Raw genomic sequence first — 20608 nt, 5'->3', positions numbered from 1 at the left:
CCGCCGGAGTGCGCAGCTCTTCTCTCCCCCCCCCCCCCCCCCAGCACTGCTTGAACCGCGTTATATCCGAATTCGTGTTATATCGGGATAGAGGTGTACCATCAACTATTTTGTGGTGATTCTTATATATTACTGAACTTTTAAATTAAAATACAAGAAAGCAGTCCTGACCATCTGAGGTGGGATGATTTAGTTGGTGTTGGTCCTGCTTTGAGCAGAGGGTTGGGCTAGATGACCTGAGGTCTCTTCCAACCCTAATCTTCTGATTCTTCTATGATTTACTCAATATGTTGGTGTGAATTAATATTTCAAAACATATTTCTTTCTCTTTCAGCTTTACATCTTCCAATCCAGCCTTACAACATGGGTAAAGCTCCTCACACTTCAAACTATGAAGCAGTCTACAGTCAGAATTTTTGGTGTTAATAGTCCAGGATATCAGAACATCTTCAATCACAAGTGTGTGACAGCTGTGCAAGAAGAAATCCTTGATCCTTCAAGCCAGGCCTCAGCCCTCCTTGACTCCTTTATTAATCTTTGCGCATTATCTAGCTTCTCCATTATCCAACCATAACTCCTATTACCTAAACTAATTTTGTTGGTGCAGAAAAACACCCAGAATGTGGATAAAGATTAGAAAAGGTCCCATGGAAAATCAAATTATTCCCATTCTAGTGCTCAAATAGGAACCTTTATTCCCTTTCTTTCAACCCTTGTAACTGTGTGGGAAATAGCTAGATCATCTATGTGCCAGAGTTGAAATTTCTAGTGAATTTTTTTCTTGATTTGCAAATAAATACATTGAAAAAATAATTTAAAATGAGTAGAAAATTTAAGACTTGTCTACACTAGGAAAATAAGGACCTGCAGTTTACCAGTGGTGCAGATTCACTGGTAGAAAGAGTGGAAGTTATAGTGTAGGTAGAACACAAATATATTTATTACAATTCCATCTTCTCTGAGTAGGATTAGACAACACAGTGTAAATGTAAATTCCTGAGTTACAGCCTCCGTAATTGCTACTAAGAGTGGAGAGTTATGAGGTATCAGATTTCCTATTTTGGGCACAACCTTATAGCCTTAATTAGTATATAGGATGCTTTTTTTGTGCAATCTTAAATGCACTAAAAGTTGGGTCTTCTCATCAAGTTCCCAAAAAAGCTAATTAAGGATACCTCTGTCACCAGACAGTCATTTCTTTTGATAGTTCACTTCACTCCACAGAGTTCAGAGTGATGTCATAACAGAAGTATGCAACATTCATCCTGATTTCAGAATGCTATAGGCCCTGTCTGAAGAGAGAGAGTGTCTTATTTTGTCTGCATTGATCTTTAACCAATAGAAAATATACCATTGACAGCATATGTTTCTCCAATAAACCACAAATATCTGGGGCTTTGAGCAACAGTCAGTTTCTCCTTTGAAAACAACCTAGGCCATTAGATGTACTTCATGGCTTGAAATTATCCTAATTAGATATAAGAACAACGAGGAGTCCGGTGGCACCTTAAAGACTAACAGATTTATTCGGGCATAAGCTTTCGTGGTTAAAAAACCCACTTCTTCAGGTGCACGATGCTTCTGAAGAAGTGTTTTTTTGCCCACGAAAGCTTATGCCCGAATAAATGTTCGTCTTTAAGGTGCCACCGGACTCCTCGTTTTTGTGGATACAGACTAACACGGCTACCCCTGATAGCAGTTTAGATATAGTTAAAGAAATTCACTTGAAACGTCAAACTTGCCTTATTTTCATTATTGTTAAAGAATGGTCTAGATTTTTCTAGTGTAGGTTTCAGACAGGCCAAATCAAAGTTACAGCCCTCATTTTACAGAATAAACTCTTTCAGGTTAACAAAGCTGCCAGTATTCAAGGCTCTGAAAAATAAAAGACATCATACTTAATCACCTAGCTCTTAGACCTGTCCACCACTCTACGTTTAAAAATAGGTAGCCTGTTAGAACCTCAGAGGACCAGGTCCTGAGTGCCTTAACTCCAGAGTTGAGGGTGCTCAGTACCTTCTTATGTTTGGGACGTTGGTATTCCTCCTGGGAAAGGAACAGTGTTGACCACATATCAGTCCAAATACTATTCAAATATCAGTCTATGGAGATCCTTTCTCCATGCTTGATCATCTTAATCTATTTTCTTCATCTAGAAAGTAATTAAAATGTTTTCTTAGTATCTCAAAAAACTTAATGGCCATTAGTTGCAGAAAAATTCTCAAAGATAAAGCCTATAGTTTCCTTGTTCCTTTAAAAAAATCTGAAGTTGTCTGGTCTTGCATTTAACATGCTTGCATTTCCATATCAAATTAGAAGATGAGAGTTAAACTGTATCTAAATTTAATTCTACTTTAAGGGCCAGTCACTGCTGCTGGACATTACATTCCTTGTTTCCTTCAAATTTTAACCAAAATGAATTAATAGTGCTTTGGTACACCAAAAATGGATATAAACATCTTTATTTAAACATGAGGAAAATTTAAAAAATTGACTGTTTGCTTTTAAAAGTCTTTTTTTCAACTACAGTTGAAACATTACTTTGTTTTCTTATATGTTTCGGGGGTTGTTTTTGTATCCATTTTTGGTGTCCCAGATCTTGACCAATATTTTCTTACGATGAGGCAGATGTCTGTTGTCTAAGTGGAACATATTCCTGTGGATCATTGAATTGTAAAACAGAAATTCATATTATGTATACTCCCATCAGGTGTGTGCTCTAGGATTGACAGTAAAGAACAATAATTTTCAGGAGTTTAACTTCCCTTCAATCTCTCTCTGACTCAGAGTATGTTCATGAATATTTTGGTTGTGGTTGTAATGAGGCTGTGAAAAGTGATTACCTCCAAATGTAACCAACTTTCTCCTGAATTCTTCATTTTGCCAGAATGTAGATCTAAAAATACTAATATCATACTCATAGAAAGCTTTCAGGAACTTGTAGCTTTATGATTGGAACTGAACACATCTATTGCCAGCATGTTTTAGGCAAAATAAGTGCTCATGAACTAAGTATACACAAACAATAGTGAAAAGATTGCTTTTCTGATTCATAAACCAGATAACTGGATTGTTTGCAACAGGAAAACAGTCATTATGTCAAGTAAAGTTGGAATCTCAGAGAAATCAGCTAGTTGGAAGTGATTTTTTCCCCTAAAACTTCTGGACCTAATTCTCCTCTTAAACCAATTTCACACCTCCATTGACTTTACTGCTGATTTATACTGGTTATAAGAGTGATCAGAACCAAGACAACCATATTGACTAACTTCCTACTCTAGGGTCTCAAGTTTCTAGTATTAGACACATAGGCTTTCAGGTTTTTTGGTCTTTTGAGGTTCCTGTAGTTTCTTAGACCAACTGCCAGTGTCTCAGAGCCATCTGGAATGTTTACCTTCAGTTTCCTAGTGAATGAGAATCAAAGAATTTCCAAACCTCTCAACATAATTTATGATGGAAATATATTCTTGCAAAGTAGGTGAGTCATCAAATAGCTTCAGCATCGCAACTGAGAGAGGAAGGCAGGTAGGTGAATAGGAATCTGGTTGAGGGGGCCACTTGGGGATCTGGGGCAAAATCAGTACTTGGTCCTGCTAATGAAGGCAGGTAGCTGGACTCAATGACCTTTCAGGGTCCCTGACAGTTCTATGAGATAGGTATATCTCCATATTTCTTTCTTCTTTCTTTCTGGTTCCTTGGGGTCTTTTGACAAAAGGGAGTTGTTAGAACTCTTGGGACTTTCTGGTTAGAGCAGATTAGGGTTTGTAAATCATTATATTTATCTTGCTTCTAAAGCACTTGCCATAAAACTATTTGAGCTGATTGTCAGCTTTGCACTGTATTACATTTAAAATTAATGTTGTTTTCTATTCAATTAGTACAAATTCCCTGATCAAGGTGCTCAGCATTAAAGAACCTATCTACACTTATAAGGATATTCTTGTGACCAGTGTAGATTTAATTCATTCAAAATTTAACTTCATTTTTGTTTTCTAGACTCTTAAAAACAAAATAGAAAAAAGCTCAGAAGGGAAAGATGGGTTCAGACATGAGAACTCTGAAATTTCACATCAGTTGAATAATGGTCCTTAGAGTTAGCCTGTCTCAATTTTAAGGTGAGGGGTTATTTAAAAAAAAAAAAAGAAAGAAACTGCTAACAGGAATAGTATTTCAAGACAGATACATTCATGTATTAAGTCTCTGTAACTTAGGGAGAGATTGTTTTCTGCATTCTTCAAAAGTAATTTGACTAGAGCATTGCACCAGATGAGCAGAGAATGGAGGACTTCACAATATACCAAAATACTTGCAAAATCATAACCTTGTTAGATACTCAGAGTCTTTGTAGACATTAGAAAATGGATGTTATTAACTTTAACTAAAGTTATCTCTGCGTACAAAATACAAAAGCAGATTTATGAGAAGACCAAATGAGATGACGTACATTTTTAGAGGTCTACATTTCAGGGGTTGAAAAGTTTTCTCAAATGTCCACTGACTTGGGTGAATAAATGTACAAAGTTTTGCAATGTAGTAGAAAAACATAGCATGTCCATGAAAATGATGGCCAAACCAGCCATGGTTTGAAAATGAGCCTGTGCCCCACAAAACTACAGAGGAATAAAACAAAATGTAACAATTTGCTGAAATCTGTCATATACTGTCTGTTGGTTTATTCTATCAGCTTTTTAATGGCTTGAGGTTTAAGCAGTGGATTTAGCTGAGTTTTGTTCATTGTCAAAATTTTTGAACATTTTCCTTATGCTTTGGCAGCTTATGCTAGTTCGATATTTGGGACGTTGCCTATTGACAGGTTGGATTCCTTGATGCCAGTGCAGAGAGTTAACTTTTTCTTGTCTGAGCATATTATCTTTTTAAGTCTTATGTTCATCAGTCTTGAGCCTTCTTTTATTTTCCTATGACTTTTTCTCTAAACTGTATTCCTAAGGAGGATTTCTTTGTCTGTGTGGGGTTATGGGTGGGAATTCATGTTGAAGTTGTGATCTCCTGGACTATTATGCCACATTTTCTCAGTTTCACGTGGGAAGATCTAACCATGTCATAAGGCTGGAGTAATGGATGTAAAGCTTAAAGAAAATTTAACAGGTAAGAACAAATTGCTCTGTTTTGATAAATTATTTAACAAGTAGGCTATAGTTGATATGAAATTCTACCTCCCTCTGTGCATTGATTGATACTGTTTTGTTTTATTTTCAGGTTTATGGTAGGCTGTGGTAGGTGTGATGATTGGTTTCATGGTGACTGTGTTGGGTTGAGTCTTTCTCAAGCACAACGAATGGGAGAAGAAGATAAAGAATATGTGTGTGTGAAATGTTGTGCTGAAGAAGACAAAAAAACAGAATCTTGTGATCAAAATATACTGGACACTCAACTGAAACTTGAAGCATATAGAGAAGATAGAACAATGGAATGTGAAAAACCTGGGATGTCAAAGCAAACTCATACTGGTAATCCCAGTGTAACAAATGAGAGAGCTAAGCAGACAGATGATACAATGAAGCACAAAGTCAAAATTTTTAGACGGGTAAGGCTTATTTAAGATGGTTAAAGTGCCTTTAAAAATATTCTTTACTATTTGAAATATTATAGTACTTATTCCTTTCAATTAAAATAATTCCCCCCAGGTTTATAACTCTTCATAAAACTTCAGTCTAGGCTAAAACTTGTCATCTAATATTTTGCTATAGGCATACTGTTCCAATTAGTTCCTTTAAACTGGTTTGGCTATTTTGAAGTGAGTACTATTGCTAAACTGCCGTTACCTTGTTTTTTGTGTGTGTGTGCACACGCATTGAAAAATATGATTTTGCAAACCCTCCCCCATCTTAACCATTATCCTGTAATAACCATTATCTTGCATGGCAGCTTCTGGAGATGAGGAAGAGCCAGCTTGCTTCCCTAGAGCAAGCTGGCTCCCTAACAGAGATGAAGAGGCAGTATAGTTCTGCAGGAGGGAAAATTCCTGGAGATGTTCTCGCTCCCAAAGAGGTTCAGAGCTCTCCCAGTGAATACATGTCCAAGGTTTGGTGGTGAAGGATGGTATTTCTAAAAACTTTTTCAGTTCATAATAATAAAGATCTTATTTAAATTTCCCTTCTGTTCAATTGCCAACTCCCATCTATCTCAGTACATTTAAGTACTTGTGCAACAGAGCTTTAAACACTTGATCAGAATACTTCATGATCTTTCCTTATTACTTTTTGTTTTTTGTGTCTGATGTTCATGGAAATGTCTTGTAAACCAACTTTCCAATTAACTTTTTTCTGGAGGTAATTAGGTTTAGTCACCTCTCAATGCAGTCATTCTTACATAGCTATCTAGAGCTGCCCTTCGATATAATACTCAATTAAAACGGATGGTTTTTTTTGTTTGTTTGTTTTTTACCCAAAGATACTATTACCTTCTCATTCCCTGTCCTGTTTGTTAAATTAGGTCAGATTCCTTATCAGGAATTTGTCTAATACCAGGTGCCATTGTTTAACTGATCACCCCAGAGCTAGTCCCATACTACTTAGGAGGATCGTGTCAGTGTGACTGAGACATCAAATGAAAGCAACACTTTTTAGTTTTGTTTGTTTAATCAATTTAAGCTTTTTTCAGCATTGTGGTTTATATCATGAATTTAATAGCAGAAGGGGAAAAAAGATTTAAGCAACTAATTGTAATCCTTGCCCCCCCCCCCCCCCGTTTCAAATTATTTATTTTCTGGATCTCATTTTGACCAATCAGTACCTAATGTTTAAAGCAATGAAATGGCTTAGTTTAATTACAGTTATTCAGATTCTTTATTTTTAGTATATGATTAAAATTATGAATGCGATAGTTAACATTTAGTTAAAAAACCCAACCCTAATTTATATTCATTGTAATCTGTATATAAATTATATTATTTAGAATTCAGCTGAAGAAGATAACCAAAACCAGCATGTAAGATTAACTAAGGGGAAATAAAACTGCCTCAGCTTCTAATGCATGTTTCATGAATCCTTTTGTGATGCCCATTCTGAAAATATACATTATATATTCCACAAATTACACTGATTTGGTTTGACAAGGGGAGTGAGGTGATATCTTTTATATTTCCTCATCCATCTTGTCTCTCATATTCTGGGACCAAAATGGCTGCAACACTACAAATAGCAACTGATTTGGTTTGGTCAGTTTTAAAGATTAGAATCCTTAGTTCTTTCAACAGAAGATTACAAATTCAAGTTTTTAACTAGTCTGAATTAAAATGTTTTTAAAATACTTTTTCCAAGTATATTTGATTTTTATTCACCTTTTCTTTTTATAATGTAACTATTGAGAAAGTTTTGTATGTTCTTTATATGTCCATCTTCATCTTATCATTTACAGTTCACTTGGTGGATTTAAAAAACAATAAACTTTATTCAACAAAATAATAATAATAAACCTTTTTGAGCCCTTCTCTGGGATCTTAAATGGGAATTAGGCCTTTTAACATCCCCCTGCACTCATACTAACTGAATTGAAGTCAGTGGGAGTCTTTAAATTGAGATTTAGAGAATACTTTTGATTTTCCTTTTGAGTAATATTTATTTCCTTTCTAACTAGATCTTGTTTGCTGTGCACATTTGCCAGGTTTATTGCATATGAATTGCTTCGCTGACAGGTGTAATCTATCTCTACATATGATATACTTTTAAAAATTTTAAACTGTTAACTGAGAAAATACAGCTGCTTTCAACAAGGAACTTACTGCATGTTCTCTGGAATGCTACCTTGGTAATACAACACAAGACCAAAGAACCCAATTTTTGAAGTAACGGTTAAACACTGCTTCGTGGTAAATTGTGACATCTTTTTCAATAGCTTTTTAAGGAGCATGTCTTTATATCATCTCAGTTTGAGATTTTTATTATACAACATTTTTATTTTTAAAATATACTTTGGGGAAGATTTGTAGCAGTTTAGTTCATCTTCACATTTGTTACCATACTAATATGTTAAAGTATTTGTTTCAGGAATCAGGTGATGTGAGGAATTTGTCAGAATGCAGAGATTCTGATAATAAAAAAGGGCAAGTTCCTATTCGGAAGATGGGACAAACAGTTACACTTCCTCGTCGATGCTCTGAAGAGAAAAGTGAAAAAATAAATAAAGATTCTCTTAATGTTTCTTGCTCAAGTGAAAAGACCATAAAATCAGGTAATAAGACTCCAAACAGCAACTATAGTCAGCAAGACATGAAAGTTCTATGTATAGCAGCTCTGTTTACATTTTGGGGCATGGAACACTTGCTTGTGGTCTGCAGAGAGTAGGCTGCTTACGTGGTGCTGAATCTTTTGTTTTTTTGCTTCTTTTAATGTTCTTTACCAGTTGAAAATGCATGAAAAACTTCCCTAATGTTACTTTCCCATTTAAGCAACTTCTATAATTGCTGCACAAGTATTATATGATTGTGAATGGAAGGAGAGGTGGTCTGTGCTATCAAGAATGGGAGAGGAAATGCTCACAGTCTACGAAGTTTGGTCTACATTGAAAAACATCAAGAATCGCTGCTCTAGAAAAATACGAAATACTATGTGTATGAGCTTACATGTTATGGTTGTTGTAGGATATAATAGGATATTTGAATTTCTTTATTCTTCTGTATCGAAAATATCACCTGGGTCCCTTGCCCCAAATTTCATTGGAAAAGGGGGGTGGAGAAGAGTGTTCTTATCCAAATGACCCATAAAATTTTGTTTCTAAATTGCATCAAAAGTTGTAAGGGGTATATTTTCCAACTCCAATTAAGGTACAAACTAATGTGTCAGAAATATTACACAAAGAATAATCTTACAAGATTTTTATCTTGTGAAATTTACAAAATTTGGGGCAGAAATCTTCTGAGAGCAACTCATGAAATTTTGGTGCCATATAACTACAGCTGACTGGTTAATCCTTGAACACAAACTCTGAACCTAGCCTACATATAATGTTGAGCTAATTGCAAGAATTGTTTCTTGGACCATCTCTAACACTGGCATTCTAGTAATTATGTTTTTGGTTGGAAGAATATATTTGAAACCTTACAAATAAATGCATATTTTAAATGAAAACGTATGTGCTAAATAGCACCAGTAAAGTTAAAAAATTCTTCCTTCCTAATCCCTGAGAAATCCTTATAATTCTTGGTTTGCTAAAATGTCAGTTTGCAGGATTCTTGGACATCCTTGATACCATGAATTGCAGGAATAAGAATGAGACTTCTGGTAGATGTGATCTCACTGATACATTCTGGAATACTTTCAGTGAATCAGGAAGTAGCAAGAGGATTTTAAAGTAAAGAAAGGAAAAAATATTAAAAAGTTGTTAAATTACATTTCTATGCTATATTCCTCTAACATAGGAATTATTGGTGAGGTCCTTTAGCACATAAATGGTTAAACATAGACCTTATTAGTTTGGCAGTTAGGCCCAGATTTTTAAAAGGTATTTTGGTGTTGCTGTGCTCAGCATTGCAATGCCTAAGCCTCATTTTCAGGAGGGATTTAGAAGCTTAAATCCCATGGGCAGTGATTTAGGCACTTAAGAGCCCTTTTGAAAAATGAGGCTCCTAAATCAGTTGGTTTTGCAATGCTGAGCACAACAACGCCTAAATACCTTTATTAAATGGATCCTTAATCTTTAACTGGGTATTAATTAAGGCTTTATTTTTTCTCCTAGATTATAGGAGCTCGTAGCATTGTTTGTTCTTAAGATTGCTTGACACTTTATAGGATCTGGTTTTCAGTTCCATATTTCTCCCAAACTTCATGCAGAAATTTTCCATGGTGCCTGCCTCAGATCATCTTTCAGAAATAGTGATAGGCATTTCAACGGTAACAATACAGAAATTGCATTATTAGAACAGAGGTGCAGTAGTTGAAATAACAAATACCCAAAACACAACAGGCAACTAACTGTATTTTCTGCTCTTGTTTACTGATGTCATTAAGGCTATGGCTACACTGGCGCTTTACAGCACTGCAACTTTCTCGCTCAGGGGTGTGAGTGCAGCAAGTTACAGCACTGTAAAGTGCCACGCTCCCAGCACTGTAAGCTAATCCCCTCATGGAGGTGGAGTACTTGCAGCGTGCGACCACACTCTCACTTCAGAGTGCTGCCGTGGGAGCGCTCCTGCAGCAGCGCTTTGAAGTGAGAGTGTAGCCACGGCGTAAGTCTTTGAAGGGGTGAGATCGTTTAAAACTCTTAACAAAGACATTCTTTCGCCAAACGTTTGTTGGGTGTTGGTGTTAAATAGAAACCAACAGCTTCCCCCAGAGTTTTAAGACTGACTGAATAAAGATCTTTCCATTAATTTGCTGGTTATCCCTAATGTTCTAAGATAGATAAGATCTGAATTTCCTGTATTTTAAAAACAAGCTGAAACACCCCTTATTCCTATATATATATATATATATATATATGTAGTAAAGAAACCTTTCGAGCTTTATCCATACAGTTTAAAATACGGACCACAAATCTATTGTCCACTCTCTTTAGGTCACCTTTATGTAGGTTTTTTTTGTTGTTGTTTTAATCTGTTCAGGCCCGTGTTTTAAAAAAAACCCACATTCAAGCTACTGTAAAATTATCTTTAAGATTTTAATTTTTAGCATATTTTAATTTAGGTGTTCACGAGAAACAAGAATTCAAGAAAAAGAAAACTGAGAAAGGGGGATCAACTGGTAATATACCTCCACCAGCTGTGCCAGCTTCCAAGCCTTCTGCTGATCAGATAAGACAAAGTGTCAGACAGTCTCTTAAAGAAATTCTGATGAAAAGGTATAGGTACATTGCGAGATGAATTGTCTGTTTTCATATATAGTTATTTATTTTAAAAAATTCTATACTCTTTTTTTCAGACTTACAGACTCCAGTTTGAAGATTCCTGAGGAAAGAGCAGCAAAAGTTGCCACAAGGATTGAAAAAGAACTGTTTTCTTTTTTTCGGGACACAGATTCTAAATATAAGAACAAATACAGAAGTTTGATGTTCAATCTAAAGGATCCCAAAAATAATGTATGTGTTCTTCATCTATAATTCTTTCACGGAAAGAAATCCTTTAGCTGATTAACTGTTCCACATTCTGGTCTCCTCCTTCTTTTCCTTTCTCTTATTCTACGGAAGTCCTCTCCTTTCATCTTTCTCCATATTCTTTTCTCCTTTCCCTGTTCAGTTAAGACCTTTGAGTCTCCAATGTCCACATTTCCCCATGACTTCTTGCCCATGCTGCCATATTCCTTCCATTGTCCAACCCTTTTAGTCTGTTTCTCTCCTTTCACTGTCTCTTTCAGCCACTGCTTTCCACATAATCCCATTTTACCCATATCCACTTTCAGTTCTGTCCAGCAGCCTATCCTTCCATTTCACCTTTATTCCATTCATTTCAGAATTATCAATCCCCTAATCCACACCACTACTATAATAACATTTTCCTGTGAAGACATTCCATTAGGCTGCATCACCTCCCTTCCCTCCCACCCACCCACTACCAGCCATCATGCTTCTTGTCTTCAAGATCAGGATTTTTAACAAGAAAATTGTCCTGGTTCATGGAACTCTATCCATTGCTCTGTTCTTGACCATTTTCTGTTTCACCATTCTTGTATCTCCTCCATAACTACGTGTCCCTGTCTTGGTACATAGATCACTATATAAAGTCCAATGCTGGTGACTTGAAAGATGCAACCTTGAGCTCACTGTTCAGTGGGTAATACACAAAGTTCTACAGATTCTTCTTCGGTAGTACAAAGAACTAGTTTTTCTTATCTGCTTTACACAGCTGCCCAAGTGGATTGCACCCATTTAATTAAAGTAATTTAAATTGGTATAAAAACTATGTACAGACTCTAGCCTCTATAGTTCTTCCTCCAACACTTTTTCTGCTGAGTACTGTATGGAATTTGCTACATTCTTTTTAAAGATCTGAAAAATATCTTTCATGAAATCACTGCTGCAGTCGGTCTATGCTAATTTTTCCTTTGAACATCATCTTATTATGTGTTTCCGTAATTGTAAATAAGAAATGTTTAAAGAAAAAAGTTTAACCAATTTTTGGCTTTGCTGTGAAGAAAAAAATTAATGGCCTACAGATTTGTTTCTCTCCACAAAACCCATTAATACTTTCCACAATAATACCTCTTAAGGTCTGGAATTGCTGTAAAGTAATTTGTATTCCCAGGAATAATGGGTTATAGATAAGAATGTATAGTGCTGGCATCAAGTATAGAATATATTCCCAAAGGTTATTCTGCTACTCTAGTTGTTTTAATTTGCTGCTTATTGATTTGTTGTTAGAAATCAACTTTTTTTTTTTACATCACTAGTTAATGTTTGTCCTTCTTCCAGATATTATTTAAGAGAGTACTGAAAGGAGAGGTTACCCCTGATCATCTCATAAGAATGAGCCCAGAAGAGCTGGCTTCTAAAGAGCTAGCTGCTTGGAGACAAAGAGAAAACAGACACGTAAGATTTGTCAACTACAGCTGTAGAGTGAGATGTGTAATGATCTTTCAGTTTTATTTGGTTTTCAAGTTACCTGTACACTTTCAGAAATTCAAAATACTTATTGAAAAAAATCCGATTGGATAGGACTTGACTTGGCTAAGGAGAGGAAGGAAGAGCAGAGACCGTACTCCCATCTGCTAAGCCCAGAGAGGTGAATGTAGTACAGTGGAATCGCATCATAGATGCATTTAACTTACACTATTTTAACTATACGCACTCGGCAAAACAAAAACAAAAACAAAAAAGAGAAAAATAGCAATTTAAATACTGTACCTGTAGTGCGGGCGATTCCGCCTGCCATTCCACTCAATGAGCTTTTGACTATACGCGATTTTCGCCTTACACGCTGACTTCAGAACCTAACCCCTGCGTAAGAAACGACTCCCCTATAACTATTACATTCAAAGGTGTATAAAGCTTTTGATACGGTCTCCCCCAGTATTCTTGCCAGCAAGTTAAAGAAGTATGGGCTGGATGAATGGACTGTAAGGTGGATAGAAAGCTGGCTAGATCGTCTGGCTCAACAGGTAGTAATCAATGGCTCCACGTCTAGTTGGCAGCCGGCATCAAACAAAGTGTTCCAAGGGTCGGTCTTGGGGCCGGTTTTGTTCAATATCTTCATTAATAATCTGGAAGTTTGCAGATAACACTAAACTGGGAGGAGTGATAGATACACTGGAGGGTAGAGATAGGATACAGAGGGACCTAGACAAATTAGAGGATTGGGCCAAAAGAAACCTGATGAGGTTCAACAAGGACAAGTGCAGAGTCCTGCACTTAGGACGAAAGAATCCCATGCACTGCTAGACTAGGGACCGAATGGCTAGGCAGCAGTTCTGCAGAAAAGGATCTAGGGGTTACAGTGGGCGAGAATCTGGATATGAGTCGACAGTGTGCCCTTGTTGCCAAGAAGGCTAATGGCATTTTGGCCTGTATAAGATGGGGCATTGCCAGCAGATCGAGGGACCTGATCATTCCCCTCTATTCAACATTGGTGAGGCCTCATCTGGTGTACTGTGTCCAGTTTTGGGCCCCACACTACAAGAAGGATGTGGAAAAAATGGAAAGAGTCCAGCGGAGGGCAACAAAAATGATTAGGGGGCTGGAACACATGACTTATGCGGAGAGGCTGAGGGAAATGGGATTGTTCAGTCTGCAGAAGAGAAGAGTGAGGGGGGATTTGATAGCTGCTTTCAGCTACCTGAAAGGGGGTTCCAAAGAGGATGGATCTAGACTGTTCTCAATGGTACCAAATGACAGAACAAGGAGTAATGGTCTCAAGTTGTAGTGGGGGAGTTTTAAGTTGGATATTAGGAAAAACTTTTTCACTAGGAGGGTAGTGAAGCACTGAAATGGGTTACCTAGGGAGGTGGTGGAATTTCCTTCCTTAGAAGTTTTTAAGGTCAGGCTTGACAAAGCCCTGGCTGGTATGATTTGGTTCTGCTTTGAGCAGGGGGTTGGCCTAGATGATCTCCTGAGGTCCCTTCCAACCCTGATATTCTATGATTCTATGATTTGAAAAGAAGAGTGAAGAGCTGGATTATGGGATCATTTCAGTCATTTTGTGATGAGAAGGGTTTAAAGTAGGTGAACCAACTATTTGATGTTACTGATTGGTGGTCCAAGAATCCCACAGTCCCACCTACTGAGAGATGCAGACAGTTGCTGCTTTGAAAGGGGACAGGAGTTGGTGAGCAGGATTCACTGAACTGTAGTGTCAGTGAAATAAGGGGGTAGCTTCTGCATCCAAACCAGGAGTCGGATATTTTCCCCTTCCCAGTACAGATGCTTCTACTGCTCTCCTTCTGTTCTGTCTTAAGATTGATGTCTTCCTCCTCACCCTCATTTAGTAGCAAGATTCTGGGGTCACTAACACTTATACAGATTTCCTCAAGAGGGGAGACACTTTTCATATCTGACAATCCTAGCTTAGGCATCTGTTATTGATATCTGACACATCATCAGAGCAGTCCCCTGCACCAACAAAAAAAAGTAAGTAGAGGCTAAAAATCTGATTGGTCAGTTTTAAGAGAATGATTTACAGTGAAATAATTTCTTCAAACTATAGGGAGTTTAATAGTTTAGTGTGAAAAGCATTGGTGATCTCAAAATAGACATCCACATTTAAGTCTCCTGCAGCTGTTACTCTGGCCATAGGTTGAAAGGGGGAACGAGATTACAGATGGTCCTGTTTTATTGGGAAGACACCTATTAAATGCCACTCAGGCGCTCAGGGCTGTTGAGGGGAGAGATGTCCCTCCCTACTAACCAACAGACTAAACCCAGGAATGTTTAGACTCATATTGGTCAGCTCCAACTTAATCAGGCAGGTATTAGCAATAAACCTTCTAAGAGTTCATCCTTTTATGTCCTTTAACAAACAAATGATGTCATATTCTATTGCTAATTTAGGTAAAATCAGATTTTGGCCAATTTGTGGTCAGTATTGGTTCAACATGCACAATCTTTTCTTATTAACTATCTTTAATAATTGGGGGCTCTACTTCTATCTTATCAGTTATCTTTCAGGTCGTTTTTCCAAATAAGTCACTTTTTTCCCAAGGCCTTCCTACGAGTTCTAACAAACTTGAACTATAAATGATTGGGTCTAAATTAATGTTATCACTCAAAGAGATCTTGGAGTCATTGTGGATAGTTCTCTGAAAATATCCACTCAATGTGCAGTGGCTGTCCAAAAAAAAAACAAAAAAATGCTAACAGAATTTTGGGAATCATTAAGAAAGGGATAGATAAGAAGACAGAAAATATCATATTGTCCTTGTATGTCCTTATATCCATGGTGTGCCCATATCTTGAATACTGCATGCAGATGTGTTCACCCCATCTCAGAAAAGATGTATTGGAATTGGAAAAGGTTCAGAAAAGGGCAACAAAAATGATTAGGGTTATGAAACAGCTTCCTTATGAGGAGAGATTAATAAGACTGTCACTTTTCAGCTTGGAAAAGAGATGACTAAGGGGGGATCTGCTAAAGGCCTACAAAATCATGACTGGTGTTGAGAAAGTAAATAAGGAAGTGTTATTTATTCCTCATAACACAAGAAATGAGGGTCACAAAATGAAATTAATAGGCAGAAGGTTTAAAACAAAATGAAGTATTTCTTCATACAATGCACAGTCAACCTGTGGAACTCTTTGCCAGAGGATGTTGTGAAGGCCAAGACTATAACAGCGTTCAAAAAAGAACTAGCTAAGTTCATGGAGGATAGGTCCATCAATCGCTATTAGCCAGGATGGATGGGGATGGTGTCCCTAGCCTCTGATGCCAGAAGCTGGGAATCGGCAGCAGGAGACAGATCATTTGATGATTACCTGTTCTGTTCATTCTCTCTCAAGCATCTGGCATTGGCCGCTGTCGGAAGACAGGATACTGGGCTAGATGGACGATTGGTCTGACCCAAAATGGCTGTTCTTATATTCTTTAGTTCTTATAACCTACAGAACTATGTATTTTTTTCTTTTTAATTTAATTTAACCCTTTATATCATACAGCTAAGGCTACGATTTAGTCATAGAGGTTGCAGGGATCCCGGGCGGCAAGGGAACTCCCAGGCAGCAGTGGTGGCACCCCCAAGCTCGTGGATGACAGTGGCACCCCAAGCTCCCCGCCGCAGCAGGCCCCGGGAGCTGCAGGTGATGGGGGTACCCTGCAACACCCGGCCCCCACGGGCAGCAGGGATAGGGACCCCTGGAGCTGTAGGCGACAGGTTTACCTTGCAGCCCCCAGCTGCTGCAGAGGGCTCCTAGCCCCTGCACGGTTGCCCCCCTTCAGACAGTATAGGGATCTGCAGATCCCCATTTTGTCCAGGATATTTTTAGTAAAAGTCAAGGACCGGTCACGACTTCCGTTAATATTTCTTTTTTGCCCATGACCTGTCCCTAACTTTTACTAAAAATATGCATGACAAAATCTTAGCCGTACCTACAGTTCCTGACAAATCTGAAGCAGTTGAAGTAACTTAGGGTATGTCTATACTACGAAATTAAGTTGATTTTATAGAAGTCGATTTTTAGAAACTGATTTTATACAGTCGATTGCGTATGTCCACACTAAGTGCATTAAGTTGACGGAATGCGTCTTCACTACTGTGGCTAGCGTCGACTTATAGAGCGATGCACTGTGGGAAGCTATCCCACAGTTCCCGCAATCTCTGCAGCCCATTGGAATTCTAGATTAAGCTCCCAATGCCTGATGGGGCAAAAACATTTTCGCGGGTGGTTTTGGGTACATGTCGTCAGGCCCCCCTCTCTCCCTTCCTCCATGAAAGTAACAGCAGACAATCGTTTCGCGCCTTTTTTTCTTGGGTTACCCGTGTAGACGCCATACCACGGCAAGCATGGAGCCCGCTCAGCTCACTGTCACCGTATGTCTCCTGGGTGCTGCTGGCGACACGCTGCTGCATTGCTACACAGCAGCAGCTCCTTGCCTTCGCGGCAGATGGTGAAGTAGGACTGATAGCCGTCGTACATCTCCTGGGTGCTCCTGGCAGACCTTGGTGAGGTCGATGGACAGACATGGCTATCCTCTTCTTAGAGCACCAAATGGGAGCCAGAGACTACAGGTCATTCTTTTCTTTAAGTTTCGTCTCATGGAGATTCAGTCCTGCCTGGAATATCATACGAGCTGGAGGCTTCTGCCTCAGGCTGCTCTCCCAGCCGCAGCAGCACGCGGTCACACCTACCCCGGCCTACCCCTTGCTCCCGTGGCTCATGAAGCCTGGACAGTAGTAAGGAGCAGTTCAACTATAGGTGGAGCAAGTGCAAAATGGTGGTAGACTGTGCCTTTGGAATTTAAAAGCTCGCTGGCGCTGTTTGCTGACTAGGTCAGACCTCAGCGCAACCAACATTCCCATTATTATTGCTGCTTGCTATGTGATCCATAATATCTGTGAGAGTAAGGGGGAGACGTTTATGGCGGGATGGGAGGTTGAGGCAAATTGCCTGGCGTTCAATTTTGAGCAGCCAGACACCAGGGCGATTAGAAGAGCACAGCAAGGTGTGCTGCACATCAGAGAGGCTTTGAAAACCAGTTTCATGACTGGCCAGGCTTCAGTGTGATAGTTGTTTGTTTCTCCTTGATGCAAACCTGCCCCCTTAGTTAATTTTAATTCCCTGTAGGTCCCCCCCCCGTCCCTCTCCCCCCCCCCGCATTCTTGGGCGTCTGGGTGAGGAGGCTATGGAACGTGGGGAGGAGGATAGGCGGTTATACAGTGGATGCAGCCGGGGTCTGTGCTCTTGTTGACTTTCCTGCAGCTCCAACAGACGCTTCATCATGTCCGTTTGCTCCCCCATTAGCTTCAGCATCGCATCCTGCCTCCGCTCTTCGTTCTCACTTAATTCTTTCCGGGCCTCTGCCACTGAATGCCTCCATGCATTAAGCTGTGCCCTATCAGTGGGGGAGGACTGCATGAGCTCAGAAAACATGTCATTGCAAGTGCATGTTTTTCACCTTCTAATCTGCGATAACCTCAGGGACGGAGATGATAGGGGGAGTGTAGAAACATCCTAAGTTCTGTGATTCTGGGGGGACTGCATGGTCACCTGTGCTGCTGAGTTTGCCACTCTGGCCAAACAGGAAATGAAATTCAAAAGTTCCCAGGGCTTTTCCTGTGTACCTGGCTAGTGCACAGGATTTTTGTAACTGATGTATGCCACCTGAGTGTACCAAAGTGCTGTCCAGAGCAGTCACAATGGAGCACTCTGGAATAGCTCCCGGAGGACAATACCGTCAATTTGCATCTGTACTACCCCAAATTCGACCCAGCAAGGTCGATTTTAGTGCTACTTCCCTCGCCGGGGAGGAGTACAGAAGTCGATTTTAAGAGCCCTTTAAGTTGACGCAACGGGGTTGGTTGTGTGGACGCATTCATTTTAAAATTGACCTAACGTGGCTAAATTCGACCTAACCTTGTCTTGTGGACCAGGGCTTAGACTGCTGACTTCAGTACTGCTACATTATTTTACACCAGCTGAAGATGTAGCTCCCCATAGTGTTTGTTGTAAAGTTGTAAGACAGTTTTGCATGTGTGTGAATTCGATAAACTTAGTCCTCATGAGTTGAATCACTAGATGGATAATTTGTACTGTGGCTTGCATTCTAGGCACTTGTGATATTGAATGCATCTTCCTGTAATTGTGGTAACTCCTCCTCATTCTCTGGCTGGTTGGTCATGAAACTTTGATGCCTGTAGTCAGACTTTTTAAGGACAGGGTCCACAGCTGGCAGTGGATTTACCATGAATAGTCTGTGGAGAATGCTGAGAATATAATCTTAATACAGAGGGCAAATGTGTTGAAGAGGCAGTTTTGTGAGCACAGGATTTTTGTAACTGATGTATGCCACCTGAGTGTACCTTTTAGTAAGGTTGACAGGTACATAAGTTAAACAGTGTAAATTGACTTGTATTCTGTACCCTTAGGCTAGTAGCAGTTTCAGATATAATCAGACCTTGATCACTTGACATCTCAATTTTTAAAATATATCTTCTTCACAGTAAACTGAAATCATACTCTGGTTCCTGTGTTTGATTGCGACTGTAAGCACATCCTTTGCTGCAGAGTTGTTCACCAGAATCTAAGCTTGTGGAAAAAAATGTTCCAGCTCAGAATTGGTGTAAGCCAATTAAGTGCTGTTTGGCTGAGTTTGCAGTCACAATGAAACCTTGGAGAAGTGTGAGCAGCCCTTGTTCTGCACAATGGGATGCTTATTCTGAAACTCGATGATGATTTAAATTTCAAGATTAAATATTTAACTTTTTGTTGTTTGTATTGCAATAGTGCCTCGGAGTCCCAGTCATGTTGCCAATTGTGCAAGGCACTATAACAAACAACAAAAAAAGTTCCCCGCCCCAAAGAATTAATATACTTATCTAAAACTTCTTCCTGTGCCTTTCCAATAACCGTGGATGCTGTACTGATTTAATTTTATGAGGCTGCCACAGAATTTCTGATCTACTACGCCAGAGGCCTTGCTGGAGAATTTAGACCTAGCGTGTTCTGCCATACACTAGAGAAACTTGGGGCCTTTTTGTTATAGTAGCAAATTACCTGTGCAAACAAGCTGACGGGTGTTTTTTTTTAATTTTGAGTGATGCTGCCTCGATAAGAGTTGGTGAGGAAATAAGTAGATATAGTGAGAAAATGGAAAATTTTATTATTTATTGTGGCAGCTTCTAGAGGCCCCCATTGTGCTAGGTACTGTACAGATGTAACTGGAAACACCTTAGTTGTAAAGCCCTCGTGTAAAGTTTTTCAGTTTTGCCATTATAATGGTTAAATATTCTGTCTCATGCACTGGGCAACAGAATTATTTTAGAGCAAATATAATGATTCATTCTCTTTATTAGTTTTTTGAGTTCTTTGAATCAGTAGGAAGGGCAAGGCAAGTTATCCTATTCTTGAAATATGTTCCTGGTAGAGAGAGAGTTGTTGTCTATCAGATGGAATGTGTTTCAGAACATAATTGTCTGCTTTTTGACTCTGATGGAACCTGTTGCAAAATTCATGAAGTGATCCCTAACAGAATTGTTTGGCAGATAGATATTTGTTTTGTAGATAACACCTGAAATCTGTTAACCAGATTGGGACTATGTGATTAAAAATGAAACAGAAAGATGCTACATCTCTTACCCTGTTTCCCCGAAAATAAGACAGTGTCTTATATTAATTTTTGCTCCCAAAGATGCGCTAGATCTTATTTTCAGGGGATGTCTTATTTTTCAATGAAGAAGAATACGGTACACATTTTTTGTTGAACAAAAAAAAGTAAATTTATTACCTGTATACGGTACAGTAGTAGTGGTCATCACAAACCAGCATAACCAGACAAACTGTGAATCCTACGGTATCAAGAATTTCTTGTTACTACCATTTCCATGTACAACAATCTATGGTACATTTACTGATACTGATATTTACTGGTATGAACACAAAGTAAGATTTATTCAATGACAGTCATGTCATCATCTTCTGGAACATCATCATAACAATCCAAACCCTGAATTTCCTGGTGAATTTCTTGTGACTCCATTTCTTTCAGAATCAGTGGGCCAAATCTCTCATGTTTAGC

General features: G+C 38.8%; 1 protein-coding gene across 7 annotated transcripts in view; it reads left to right on the top strand.

Annotated features, from left to right (window-relative positions):
- PHF3 (PHD finger protein 3) overlaps nt 1-20608 on the top strand; it is a 75165-nt gene that overhangs the window by 33005 nt on the left and 21552 nt on the right. For 6 of the 7 annotated variants that reach the window (XM_034766233.1, XM_034766236.1, XM_034766235.1 and 3 more), the window contains 5 exons: nt 5218-5545; nt 8007-8190; nt 10641-10794; nt 10875-11031; nt 12361-12477. In XM_034766233.1, the coding sequence (XP_034622124.1) occupies nt 5218-5545; nt 8007-8190; nt 10641-10794; nt 10875-11031; nt 12361-12477 (940 nt within the window). Of the gene's footprint in view, nt 1-1646; nt 5107-5217; nt 5546-8006; nt 8191-10640; nt 10795-10874; nt 11032-12360; nt 12478-20608 lie in introns of those variants that run through there. The other variant, XM_034766237.1, reaches the window with a different exon arrangement.

This window comes from Trachemys scripta, chromosome 3 (genome assembly GCF_013100865.1).
Source record: "Trachemys scripta elegans isolate TJP31775 chromosome 3, CAS_Tse_1.0, whole genome shotgun sequence".
Classification (NCBI taxonomy): domain Eukaryota; kingdom Metazoa; phylum Chordata; order Testudines; family Emydidae; genus Trachemys; species Trachemys scripta.
This window is presented reverse-complemented; position numbering and strand designations above follow the sequence as displayed.